Consider the following 15,049-nt stretch of genomic DNA (forward strand, 5'->3'; position numbering starts at 1 on the left):
AGACGCCGCAAAAATTGGCACGTCTATATGTCTGGTATTTTTTGAGGTATTTTTTTCGCAGCCAGTCTCTGTGTCGCTTACATAATTACCGGGTTGGTTCAGGTCTGGTTTTGGCTAGCCTTTTATGGCGCTCTTTTAGTGGTTTTTAATTGGATTGGCATACAAACAGATCGCAGAGTACTGAATGCTGTGGCCCAGAGCTCAAGAGTTGGAATTAAAATTGGGTCTGAAGCTGCCATTGGGGCACTAAAATAAAAGAGGCTACGCTCTTGACTAGAATCGTGATGGCATGATCTAACTTCTCATTCTAGACAGCCCACAGGCTAAAACATAGTGAATCTGAGAGGGTTGCTTGATTATGTTGCCAAGGCAAAAAAAAATAGATATTTAATAAACTAATTCAGGTACTTCATATTAAACATTAATTGTTATTTTAAAAAAAAATTTCTTAAATTTATTTTTTAGAAATAAATATATTTAGCTGCATATTTATATTATTCTTAGTCAGCTTATAACTTTTATTATATATATTTGAAATAAATTAATTGCCATCAATAGGAATGACTATACAGCTCTAGACTTTTCCATATTTACAATACGCTCAATAATACAAAAATAAAAATAAATAAATAAATAATAAATAAACAAACAATAAACAAAAAATAAAATAAATAAAAACAACACTTACCAAAATAGAAAAAATAAATAAAATAAATTTTATATTTATATATTTACTTTTCCAAAGTAATGGGTCTGTAGGTAGGCTTCCTTTTATTGGAAATTTTCATAATAAATAAATCGCATATTGTTCATATTATTTGGAGAGTAAAACTTGTTTTCTCTATGTTAGGCAACATCTATGGCGCATTTATCTTCATATTTAGGCAGCCTACTAGTAATTTATATATAATATTTATTAAAAATTTATTTATTTCGATAATAAATATGGGTAAAATAGTGGGTAAACAATTATGCTGTATTTATTTATAGTTATAATCAATAATTGTTAATAAATAATAATTGCTTAATAGATTATTCAGTCATACATAAGCTTTTTATATATTTCGATTCGTTTCGTTGCTAAGTTGAATTAGTATCCATCTAATCAAGGTTATCTTACTCACTGAACAGCCCTCGTTCGCTGCAGTTTTCAATCACTTTCAAATACACACACACACACACACTCACACACACCCATTTTAAGCACCCGCCAACACAGAACCGTCGCAGCAGATGCTGACGCTCCTCTTTTATTATTTCTTTGAATTCATCATAAATTTCTGCTTCTTATGTTGACTTTGGTTTGATTGTCGTGTTCGAATCAAATCCAACCATACTGCCTGCTGCTCGTATTATTTAGCAATTGTGTCATCATCGTTGATTATCGACAGCCGCGCGCGCTCATCTGTTCAGCTCTCAAACAAATTTGAAATTTATTTGTGGCTTTTGCGCAAGTGGGTTGATTGATTTATGACAGATATTTTTGCCACATATATTTGAAGCCTTTAGACGCGTTAAGAGCTGCAGTTGGTATAATCGCTTTGCGACAGCTTTTTGGCACACTTTTGGCCATACAAATAACTCACATTGAGCCATTAAAGCCAAGTTCTAGGAATGCTGTACAACTCCACAGATGCGTGTTAAACAATTATACGCTTTATTTCCGCTCCCAGTCGCAGCACATGGTGGGGCACACACACACACACACATACAAACAACCAAAAACAACAAGGCAAACAAAAAAACTAATAAACAACAACAAAAACATTTGATATGCCGGGCCATAATTTACATGCACAGAACGTGACGAAAATTTAATTTAATTTTGGTATTTTGATTTTTTTATAAAAACAAAATTTTCTTTAAAAAAGAAAAGAACTGTTTTTTCTTTTTTTTTTTTTTTTTTTGCTTTTTTAATAAAGGCTGTCCATAGCTTTTATTCTGTTAGAATTTATTTATGTCTTTTGTCTTGTTCTATAAAAGCTTTGAATAATCAGCTGATGAAGGTGATAATGAGTGGAAGGAGGTCAAGCACATTCAGAATTTACGATCAGAATTTAGTGAACATGTTTATTGCTGACATATATACAATAATTTGTTAGAAAAGTTTGTAATAAATTAAATAAAATAATATTATTTAGTTATTTCTAAATTTTAATTGTTGTTTAATCATTTCGAATAATTATAAAATTGTTAGGGCACTAAAAATTAAAAAAAAAAAAAATTATGATAATATATTATTTTTTAATTTTACACCTAATTAAAAAGCACATGTTTAAACAAAATCGCAAAAAATTAAAAGTGCTGTTTTAATATTTTCAACACTTTTATTTTTTAATACTTTTTAATATATTCGAGTTATAGTAAGCAATTTTCACTAAAAAAAAAAGTTGTTTTTTTTTTATTATTTTTGAAAAATTAAAAATTCATAGAAATAGAATCTAATTGAACATATAGAAAAATTAAAAAATATATAAAAAATGATTTAAATACAATGCTTGTTTTAATTAAAATATATAAAAAATTATTTAAATATAATGCTTCTTTTAAATTAAAATGTGAAATTTTATCAAGTTAAAATTATTTTAAAAAAATAAAATAAAAAAAATTGTATATTTTTATATAAGAAATTTTAAATGTATGGAAATTATCCATAAACATTAATATTATGATTTCTTCATATTTAAATAATTAAAATACCAATATTCCTGCATCTCCAAATAGAACAATTTCTATTTAAATTCTGAAACTCTGAAAAATTATCCAATTTCTATGCAAACGGCGCCAATAGACATTTGGTTAAATTTAATGAGAAACTTCAGCAGCTTCTATAGCTTCTCTAGCATCGCACAGGCTGGCGCGGGCAATGGAAATCGGCAGATAAATCAACAACTACGTATGAACTGGCGAACAACGAATGTCAAGCATTAGGCGATTCATTATAAAGCCATAAAAAAAAACGATCCAGTGGTTAGTTTTCGACTGCCTCTGTGGCACCATTTGGCTTGGGGCGTGCGCGCTTAATGATATGCTTATGGCCAAAACGAAATCAATCAAAGCAGGCCGTGCGGGGCGCTAACGGGCGCTCGATTTGACAACAACTATGAATCGAGAAATACCAAAAATGAATTATCGACGGGTTAGTTTAGTCTAGGCAAATGGGTGCTAAAGGCCATGCCGGCCTGATGCTATCCCATCAATCGCTTTTCCATATATGCTTGTGTGTGTGTGTGTGTATTCTGTAGATACATTTTGGCCAAAAGTATGTGAATCTGAAATCGCAAATCTGGGAAATGATATCATCAGCAGCGGCAGCGCTCGCTTAATTCGAAATACTTTTTCAAGCCGATAAATCTTTGACACGCCGTGTTATTTCGTATTTTTTCTCCTTCTCTCTCTCTCTCTCTCTCTCTCTCCCTCTCTCTCTTTCTCTTTCGGTTTGGCCAGCCGAAAATGAAGATACTTTTTGTTTTTGTTGTGCTATGTCTTTCGCTTATCGTTGCAACACAATCTTAGTATACTGTGGCAAGAACTTCTTTGCTAGAGCATTAAATAAGGTTCTGGCCAAATTAACGGTAGTCACGTTTAAGCGCCCAGACACAAACAACAACAACAACAGCAACAGAAACGTAGCGAAATGAAGAAGCGGCAGGGGAAGAAGTAGAACAAAAGGCATGCCTTGGCTAACTTCAAATTCAATATGGCAAAAAGAGCAAGCGGTTGGGGTTGTTCGGTGCTCAGTGTTCGTGGCCCCCAAGTTCGAAAAGAAATTGTGCGGGTAATTTTCTCGAAAGGGAAGACCAAGTGGGAAAGTGGAAGCGCCCTGTATAAGAGGCATTCGAAACTTAATTTAGCACATTAAAAACTATTGTTTGGTTGGAGCGTATGGACCGAGTGAACCGAGTGGCTCGAATGGACCTCGTAGTTCTCTTTTTTGTGTGTGGGTATTTTGGATAGAAACGTGCAGCAGCCATTGGATTTAATGAGCAAATGCGTTGCGACTGAATTCTTGAAATTGGGGGCATTTGGTGGGCGGCATACTAAGTTGGCCAGTTGGCAGATAAATATATATGTATATATATATACGTTATTTGGTAAACTTACAAATTAATTAAATTGCGTGCTAAATAATAGAAATGCGATAATAAAGATACTTGGAATTGTTAGCCGCAGAGATAATCGGTATTATACAAAAAAATTAAAAAATAAAATAATAAATAAAAAAAAAATACAAAAATACATTTTTTGAATTGTTGTTTTTTTTTTTTTTTTTTTAATTTGGAATAATTTTGACTATTTTTAGAAAATAAATGTATAATATTTGAATTAATATTAATTATTGCTGTTTTTTTTTAAACATAAAAATTTAAATAAATAAATTTTTAAAATTAGAAAAAGTTGTTAAGTTAAGCTAACACCTATTAAAGCTTATCTAAGCATCAACCATTGGGTATTCAAGCTTATCAACGCATCTTTGTTTTACCTAAATTATTGGGTATCAAAGTTTATCAAAGCCTTTATATCTTGGGCATTGTATTGGGTATTAAGGCTTAGCATAGCATCTTTATTTTGGATATACTATTGAGTATTCAAGTTTATCTAGACATCTTTATTTTATAATTCACATTGGCTTTTTGGCTATTTTTGTCAGTATCTTTATTATAGCATTTTGTTTTTATAATTATTATTTTTGTGCTTTATTTCAAAATAAATATATTTTTGCAAAGAGACTTTGGATAGTAAAAGATTTTCTGTTAGTTCAGAGCTTCTTATCACCTTATCACTTATTACTTTTGAATGTTCAACTTATCATTAAACTCACTCTGACAAACATTTCAAACATTTGCAGACCTTAAATTGTTTCAAATTTCAATAAATTACTACAACTTGCTGTCAGAATGGATTCTTTCCAAAAAATACCATTAAATATGTTTAATAAATTTTATCATTTTAAATGACCATCACGAAAAGTTAACCGCTAAATTATTGTTTATTGTTAATTTGATGTGTAAGCCGCATAAGCCACAAGGATTAACTCATTATAATTGCCTCCATGCTCCAGCATACCATCAAAAATTTGCATATATATACATATATTATATATGTATATGCATGTCTATATCCGCTTATATTATTTAACCAGCTACGAAACATTTGTTAATATAAAATATAATACAACCCGCTTGATAATAAATTGCTCCTATAAGCAAAAACAACAACAACAAACCACACAACATGAAGAACAAAATATATACAAATAAAAAAAAAAATACAAAACGGAATTTATGGTACAGCAGGCGTGCTTAAAATGGGGCGGGGGTTGCCGCTTGTTGGAGGGCGGCTGAAGGGAGGTTGAAAAGCAACGCAAGTGGCGGCTTTTTAAAGCAACATTAATCATAGCTCATGGGAGCCAGACACAAAGGTTCACGACATGTTGTTGTTGTTGTTTAAATTATTTAAAGTACCGTAAAGTGCAGGGGCTAAAGAATTATGAGAACCACTGCGACAGCCAGCGAAAACAGCTGAGACGTTCAGAAAATGTTCTATCATAAATTAAACAAATATGCAAAATCGGCATAAACTAACTCCCCCTACAGCTAATGGCAAATGCATATATGCACGTAATTTTAATCAGTTCTCTCTCTCTCTCTCTCTCTCTCTTTCTATCTGTTTATCTGTTCACAGCAATCGCTGCTAGCGGGTCGCATACCTGTGGCCTCCATGACGGGGCCAATTAAACGCGGACTGCTGTGGCAGCAACGGGATCGTCTCTTCTCGCGCTGGAAGGAAAGGTAAGTGATGCAAATATCGCTTGACATTTAAGTAATTATTAATATTAAAGCTGAATCAGAGCTTTTTTATAAGCTAAATAGATGTGAGGTAGTATTTTATAGAATATCTAGAAAATCATATTTAAATTATTGCATTTAATAAACATAAATAAATTTTTCAAGTAGTTTTAAGCTTTTTAAAACAATATACAAATTACCTTTATATTTCAGTTTTATACAGTTTCATACAATTTCAATAAACGTAGTATTTTTAGTATTTTAATTATATTTTATCTTGACTTATAAGTTTTTACAAATATTGTATATACAACATAAAATAATTAAAAAATTAAAATAATTTAATATTTTCAATTATTTAATTATTGTATATAATATATATAATTATATATATTTAATATATAATCTTATTATCATTAATAATATTATTAAATTAATATATTTTCAATTTATTATATATAATATTAATGTAATTAAACAATTATTGAGTTGCCCTTTGAGATATTTTTTTTTTTAAGTATCCAAAGTAGATACTCAGTTTGACAACTTCTTAATTATTATTATTTATTATTAATATTAAGCTTGCTATTCATAATAATTGTTTGCTCAAATAATAATAGAACGAAAATAAATGAATAATTTTTCTTTAATTATTCCCCAAAATAATAGTTGAAAAATCACTTTAAAAGCCCATTTTAAATATTTCATTTCACCCCTGTAATCAGTTGTTAAGTGTAAGCAACCCTCTCGAATTGACCAGGTAGCATTTGATGCAAATTTATATACCCAGGGGTTGTTAATTGCAAAAAGCGCATAATTGACTGACTGTGTGGCTGAAGTTTACTTTCATATTCGAATTGCAGATAATGCAAAATGTGAATGCAAACGCGCTATGAGAGAGGGCGATATGCAAATGCAAATGGGAATGTAAATGAGTTTTGCGAGTGGAATTGCCAACTGATTGAGTACGCGGGGGGATGGATGGGTTGACAGTGGGCATTCAGGTTGGTGTTTTTGTTTGTGTTTGTTGTGCATTTAATTGAAATTTAATTATGTTACTCTCTGCCTCCCACCCTCTGACCCTTGCGCAGAGTTCTCAATTCAGCTGGTAATTACGTTTATCGGCACATTTTTAATTGACAGTTAATGGCCACTAAGCACTGCTATCAGTTGTGCATATTTGAGCTCCATCAATTGCATGGAAATACCATTACAAGTGATGCCAATTAGTTATTTGCTTTATTATGCTGGGGAAGTGTTATTTCAATTGAGAGTTATAATTATTGAGCTTCAATATTTTAGCATATAAATTTATGTTTACATTTTGTATATTCAAAATAATTGAGTGAAGCACAAAATTGCATTCTTTAAGATTTTTCATAAAAAAGTATGATATTAAAAGGAAAAATATTCGTAATTTTAATGTTATAGGAAAAGGCTTTAAAATTTTTATAAAATGAATTTTGTGTTTTGTCCAATACTTTAAAAAACAAAAACAAATTTTCGATATTTTCATTTTCAAAAATATTTAATGTATTTTTTTTTTTAATAATATTCATATTAGAATATTTTGAATATTAAATATATTTTAATTTTTAGAATTTTAATACTAAATGTTAGTAATATATCAATTCGTTGAAACAAGTAACATCGTTCAGTATGCAAAGCTTTCATTTCAATTAGTATTAGTAAGTTCTTCTATTTTTTAGTTATTCATTCGAACAATAGTTTAGTATAATAATTAAATCAATCTGTAGCCATTTTTTATTTTTGATTATTCTTTTTTTTACCTCTTATTCATAAATTTTTATCGTTTTTCACTCCATCATTATATAATCTAGCTGATATTTACTTTTATCGCTGTCCGAACACATCATCCATCATCTTTTCTATAAATATAGGGTCATTATTTTCGCTTATGTGAATATTATTCTCATTTGGTTTATTTGGATATTTAAAAACATTGATTGGCATATTAAATGCTTTGCGCACATTATCAAACAACAAAGCAAAAACAAAACCAAATTATACGATTTATGCCCAAAGATCAAACTAAGTATATCCCATAATTATTATTTAAATTTGTTTTCTATTTCATTTCCCAGCGGTTGCTTCATTAACTTTTCTTTATTTATGCGCGTTTTGTTTATTCATAAAGCTTCTGCGGTCGATTCGCAGTTTTATTTTACTTTGTATTATGTTTTTTTTTTTTTTTTTTACTTGAAAATTTCCACTCATTAAGTTCTTGCAATCTGCATGGCTCTCGTTCCTACGCTCTTACGTTCGTTTCATGCTTCGAGCATTTAGCCAGCTTAACTAATCACTGCAGCGGTACATTATTAGCCAAACCCACAGCAATGGCTAAGCAATTAACCGGACTCGGTGCGAAAGCAGCACCATCGTTTACAAAACAGTATTTAACGTCTCGCCCTGGCTCAATTTGCTTGACCACGTTAATAAGCAGCTGCGAGCTATGAGCTGCAATTCGTTGTAGAACTTCATTGCTCAAATAAGTAAGAACGTTGCAGTCGGGCGCAACCTACTGCGTGATACTTTGCTTCCCATCTTACTTTTATACCCGGAACTCAATGCTAATGGGAAAATATAGGATAGGATATTCTTCGATATACCATGCATGCTAAGACTTGTAATAGTATAACTGGATTTCTGGCATACCGGAAAATGCTTTTTCCGATTCGCCTTAGTGGGTCTATCTTGACAGTTTATCAATCAAATATATATATTCTGAATTTGAAAGCGCCGGAATGGCTTTCGCTCAAACGGATAGACAAAACCAATATACTCTTATTCCCACACAAAGTATAACAACTGCCAACTGGCAAATAATCAATTTGGCGCTTCTTTTGTTGCCCAAGCGAAAGAAACTCTTCTTCATTGTGAATTATTTGAAAGCACCTTTTAAGAACTCGTTGCGTTCGACTGCAAAGTTTTTCGCCATAAATAAATCGATGGCTAAAGTTGAAGCAGTCGCTAAGCAAATATCTCTTGCCATGCATTATTAAGTTTGGCCAAAATAAAATTTATGATTTCTCAAAGGAAGCAAAAAGCAAAAAAAAAAAAAAAAAAAAAAAAGGAAATGCCAATAGCATATTAATAAAAGATTTTTCATTGCTGCGACCGAGACGATAAAATATTATTATCATCGTCTTATGAAAGCCATAAAATCTAAAGCAGCTTTTGTAGCCAAGTTACTCAAGTGGCTTTTTGGCTTTTGACTTCTGGTATTTCTTTTTCTTTTTTTTTTTTTTGACGCATGATTTATTATTTATTAATAACAATTTTTTTACGGAACCCTGCGTGTGGCCTATTGTATATCTAATCTGTTGCCAATTGTTGCACTGCCAATTGGCAAGCTGTTGCCAATTTTTGAATTGTTAAAAATTTGTTGTATCATAATTATTTTACAATCATCATTATTGAGTGACTCTTCAGGCAATTGACCTTTAATATATGAGTTGGCCTTAAATTGTTGGTTAGCAAATGGATTTTTTATGAGTCAAATTTATTTATTTACTTTTGTTTTGATTTTGTTTTATTGCAGATATTTTGTGCTCACCCGCGACTATTTGCATTGCTTTAAACGTGCCTCGGGCTCGGCCAATGAACGTGCCTCGGATATGGGACAATTTATATTTAAGGTAAGTCCATTGTAGCCAAGTTAAACATTTATGAAAGATGTCAAAGGTTATGCACTAAGGATCAAGTTACAGTTTTTAGATATTTTTGAACAAGTATTTATGGATTTTTTTTAAATTTGTTTTCAAGTTTTTAGCCTGAAAAAAAAAAACTTTAGTAAACATTTAACTTGTTAGCGTTCTGATGATTATTTGTGGGAAGGATATGAAAACGTTGATGCACTTGCAGTCCCTTATATGGTTTGTGGGTCTAAACAAAGAAGTCGTATTTTTCTGACTTACACAATACTTTTCCATATTATTTTACAACACTATAAAGAAGTTGTCTCCAGTTGTCGGTGATGTCATTTATATGGGAAGTTGCAAAACACTTTTCGGTTTACCCTATATTTAAGCTTAAAACTTTTATTACTGTACATATCGCTATAAATCTTCAGCACGCCCCACCAATTATCCAGAGTTACCTCAGCGGGGTTAGCCCAACAGCTTGACCAGGTTAACACCCAAAACTCACACACACTCTCACGCATACTATGCGCACACCCTGAGCAAAAAGCACAGATCTTTTGCTTATTTACTACGCATTGTAAAATTCTATTACCGCAACGAGATTTATGCCAAGTATTATGAGAACTACGAGTATAACTTTTTCATACTCATGATTATTATGACTGTGCAGCGCGCTGGTGGGCGTGGCACAGTAAGTGTGCGCTTTATGCCCCATATCAGACGGGGGCAGGACACACCTTGAAATGACAAAGCCATATAACAAATGCTAATAAATTGACTCCCCTTTGTAGCCTCGCACTCACATAAAGTCACGTTCTGCCATGTGTTGAGATGGTTGGGATAGATATATATTTTAGTACAATGAGAGGGAGATAATATTGAAGCGCTAAACATATGAAAAATAAACAAAAGTATATAAAAATAATCCACTACAAAATATTAAAATAAACTATATATATATTTAAATAAAAAATTAATTTTATAAAAATTCATAAAGTAAAAAGACTATTACAAAAATGGAAGTATATTAATTTAAAAAATAAAAATTAATAAATAACACTAAAAAATTAATTTAAAAAAAATTTAATTATATAAATATAGACCCCTAAAATTAAAAAAAAAAAATTGCTAAAAATAAATATGAAAAATAAAAAATTAGTTCAACTATTTTGCATTCAAACTTGCACTTGATATGTCGCATTCTATTCCTATTTGAATAAGCTCCATTTCCCACTGCATTTCTCTACTGCAGCAGGGCTCATTACCGCGTGTCCAAAACTCTGCTAATTGGCTAAAACTTGCAGATACTGCATGTTAATTTGCCTAACTATCGGTACGTCCCACATGAGGGCCTGGCCCACTAGCCCTGCCCCGCACCAGCTACAGCTTCCAAAACTTTGCCATTAAAACAAAGCAAATACGTAGCTAAAAGGCAACGGGTAAAATTAAAATGCATAGCAAAACAGGAAAGAAGCAAAAGAGTAAAGCAAAAAAGTAAAATAAATAAAACACACGATTGCAATGAAATGGTTGGTTGTTGTTGCTTTTAAACAAATAAGGAAAATGCACATAAAGCTACAACAATAACAACAACAGCAGCAGCAGCAGCAGCAATACAAATGCCACTTAGCACAGCAATAACAACAACAACAACAACAGCAAGTATAAAGAGATCATGGGAAAATTGCTTTTATTTTCGTTTAATTTAGGTTTTATCTCTATTTATTTTATGTAGCTCGCTTTTCGCTACTTCAAATCTCTGCAAAAGCAGCGTCAATAAATAGTTTGCACTGTTTTGTTGTTTACAGCTTGATTTAAAATTAAAATTAATTTCAAACGCAGCAGCAAACATTTTTATTTATTGCGGGCAATTTTCCAAAATAAACAATTCAGCGAGAGCAGCAGATAATCAAGGTAAATGGAATTTAATGCGAAAAAGAGAGACAAGTTTAGATGGGGGAAAGAAAGGCAATCCCCAGCAACAAATTGCGGTGATATAATGTATGGATAAAGAGTATTTCAGCTAAAATATGCGGGATAGTGCAACCTTCGCCAAGAATTGAATCAGTTTATGTTTGTACTTTTCTCATTAAAAAGCGTATTATGGTATTAGATATTAAACATCTTTAATAAACATCTATTGAAACATTTAAAAATAAATTGAATTATATTCCTCTCTTCATTAAATCTCGCAATACGATCTCACATAATCTTTAAATTTGTCCAAGCATTTTCTTTTTACACTTCAAGACCTTCAGTATTTCATCGAATATTCAAAGCGAACATTTTTCCAAATTTGGGCATCTCTAGTTCAGACACCCACACGTATTAGCAAAGACAACAACCAGCCAAACTAACCATGAACAAAATCAAGTCATTGAGCAGTGAGGCCATTGGCTGTCTTCCTCATTAGAGGTCTCTATGGAGTTGACTTCTTTATCCACTTAATACACTTACTTGCGGTTGAAATTGTGGAAATAGTGTTTCAGTTGGAGACATTATTTTTAATTTAAAATGCATTTAACATTTGAAATATTATAAAATTATTCAAATAATTACTTGAATTTTATATAGTTCTTATAACTTATTTATAAATATTTAAAATTGTTTTATAATTTTGTTTATATTTTGTTTTACTTTTCATCGTGTTTTTAATTATATGCTTAATTTTTATACATACGCTAAATTTATTTAAATAAGTATATTCAACGATAATTTCCTATTATCAGCTAGACAATAGATAATGTATTCCGTTTTATTTATTGAATTCACTTCAAAGCATATTCCAATTTGCGCGCACACATACGCGCATTCTCCCGTCTGTTTATGTATTAGTTGACATGAGAACTGGAATCAATAACACCTTGTCAATGTAATCAACTTAATCAATTAGATGTGCGATGAAAGGCAGTAGACAGCCTCATTTACAGTCTAATTATTTAATTTGATTTTTGCATAAATTTCAAAATGATTGAAAATTTTGCGAGCTGATGATGATGATAATGATGATGTTGATTGGAAGACCTGTCAATGAAGCGCATTGCTGTGCCCACTGTCAGCCGTTGATTTCCACGGGGAAAATCAATCGCGCGTGAAATGTAGCGATGCTTAATAATTACAGGCGACGTGACAGCAATCACGACAGAGAGAGAACAGAGGAGAAGAGAGAGAGAGATGCACATAATGAGGGGGGTGGCGAGGTGAGCAAAAGGTAGCAGCAATCGAGAGCCTGCGGGTTGACTAAGACTGCCACCAAAGTTTGCAGTTTTTTTTTTTTTTCTTCTTGTTTCTGCTTCTCTGCACTTTGACAGTGATTGAAATCAATATTGATTTTTTATGCTGGAAATCGGATATGTATATACTCCCGCTATAATGATTCGATATTAATTGAGCGAGCATGCCTAGCGGCACGCTGAAATCTTTTAAAAATGCATTTGCATAATTAAAATGGAAAAGATGGCAAAATGTTCGTGAAATAAATATCAGAAATATGAAAAGTTTATAAAGCATCGAGATTCAACCTCACAAATCAATCAAAAGCGCACCGAATAATGTCTTTAAATGAAGAAATACTCAATACCATGATGCCTACATATCGAATTTATTATTATTCAGTTTTGACAAGCGAATGCTATTGAATATGACAAAATATGAAACACAACAAACAATAACCATAATAATAACAATAACAGCTAATCAATGGCAGCCTTGAAACCGATTCAGTTTTTTCTCTCTTTCGGTTTATTATTATTATTTTTATATATATAAATTTATTTATTTATTTATTTTTTTTTTTTTTTTTGTGTAAATTTTGCGGCTAATTTACTAAGCTAATTTTTTTAGGCGGAAATTGGAAAATACATTGTTTTGTTTTTTTTTTTTTTTTTTTTTTTTTTTTTTTTTTTTTGTGATTGTAAATTGGATTAATGAGGGTCAGCTAAGTTAGATTGTTAACTTATTCAATACATTTTGGATAGGAAAGCAAAAGTATTTGAATTGAATTAGAATGGAGTCCGAAAAATTGTGGAACGGAATTATATTTTTAAAAACTTTTTAATATTAAATGTAAACTCATATTTGTGGCATGTACATTTATATTAAATTTTTTCTTAATATTGAATTCTGATCCGTTTTAAATTTATTCTACTTTATATAAAGGCTTGATCTCAAATATATTTTAAAATTATTTCTTTATAGTGTTCATAATATTCTGGATAATAAATAACATATTGCCTATAAGCATATTAAAAGAAGAATTTTTTTGCAAATTTTGCATCTTCGCCTAATTTTGTTTATATAATTTTTGTTTACATGCTTAATCTATTTAAAGCATTTAAGTTAATATCTCAAGTTAAAATATCTGTCTGTTTTTAAATGTCTCTTGCTATTCTTATTCTCTTATAATTTATATTCTTCTCTGAAAATTTAATTTTTAAATAAATAATAAACCATTTTTAAAATGTTTTCCATATTGTCTAGTCCCGCACACATCAATGTCTAATAGCTGAGTCAGCTATAATACGCAGCAGGATTAACTAGAAAGCATATTAATATGATTTCAAATAAACGTTTTCCATACACGAAACTGCTCAAAATAAATGTACTATAAATCTCTTTTCATATGTATGTAAATTATAGATACATATATATATATCTATGGCACCCACAAATAACCTATAATATTTGGCAAGTTTTGCAGCCCACACAGATAATTCCAGCGCGTCGTTTATGGTCTTAGATCATTTCATTGGGGCGCACTTTAATGGTTGTACGACAAGGCCTTTGGCTTTTGACATGCTGCAGCGGCATGATGAGCGATCACACACGCATATCTCCCAACCCTTGTATCTCAAATCCAATCTAATACCATCTTTGTAGTTGTTGCTGCTGATGCTTTATATTGTAAACATAAATTGCGCAATTTATCATAAAAACGTTTCCCATTCACTGTGCGCAACGTTTAAAGCAACTTAATTATGGTTGGCCATAAAAATAGAAGCGGCGAGCGGATAGCTAAGAAAAATGTCTTGGCCAACGTTTGGTATCGCATAACTTGGCTAATTGCCACACGCTGCTGACATATTTGCCTAATGGCCTCGTATAGTTTTTAGCTGGAGCACAGAATCGGTAACAGCTTTAAGTTCTGGCCATAAAGCAGCGCCAACAACAAGCAAATAAACTTGCCCAGCACAACTACAACAACAACAACAACAGCAATGAAGAAAAATGAGTTCAATAAAAGTTCTACATGGTTAAAAAGTTTTTGCACTTGGCCAGGGCAAAACTGTCAGCCTGGCCTAATGACTTTTAACCGAGTTGCAAAATGCACTAAGACCAAATTAGAGAGCAGAACAACGTGAACGAAGAAACAAAAAGAAACGTTCAATAGTTGCCAGAGAAAGGTAGATAGTGTAGAGCGAGATAGGTAGATAGATAGAGGGCGCCAGCCACTTAATTGTTGTATTGTTGTTGGACCAAAAGTTTTGCATAAAGACGTGCTAAAAATAATTGAGTAGCAATTTATTTTATGGCGTCTGCCATTAAATTTAAGTGCATTAGTTTCGAATGGCAACTGCGATGCAATCTTAAATGGCA

At 31.5% G+C, this 15,049-nt stretch overlaps 1 protein-coding gene across 7 annotated transcripts in view; it reads left to right on the plus strand.

Annotated features, from left to right (window-relative positions):
* Window positions 1-15,049, plus strand: part of LOC108611535 (uncharacterized) — a 76,098-nt gene that overhangs the window by 56,476 nt on the left and 4,573 nt on the right. For all 7 annotated transcript variants that reach the window (XM_089463337.1, XM_089463333.1, XM_089463331.1 and 4 more), the window contains 2 exons: window positions 5,686-5,792; window positions 9,352-9,448. In XM_089463337.1, the coding sequence (XP_089319463.1) occupies window positions 5,686-5,792; window positions 9,352-9,448 (204 nt within the window). The remainder of the gene's footprint in view (window positions 1-5,685; window positions 5,793-9,351; window positions 9,449-15,049) is intronic.

The sequence above is a fragment of the Drosophila arizonae genome, chromosome 3, assembly GCF_054131065.1.
Source record: "Drosophila arizonae isolate 15081-1271.41 chromosome 3, UAZ_ARI_1.0, whole genome shotgun sequence".
Taxonomy (NCBI): domain Eukaryota; kingdom Metazoa; phylum Arthropoda; class Insecta; order Diptera; family Drosophilidae; genus Drosophila; species Drosophila arizonae.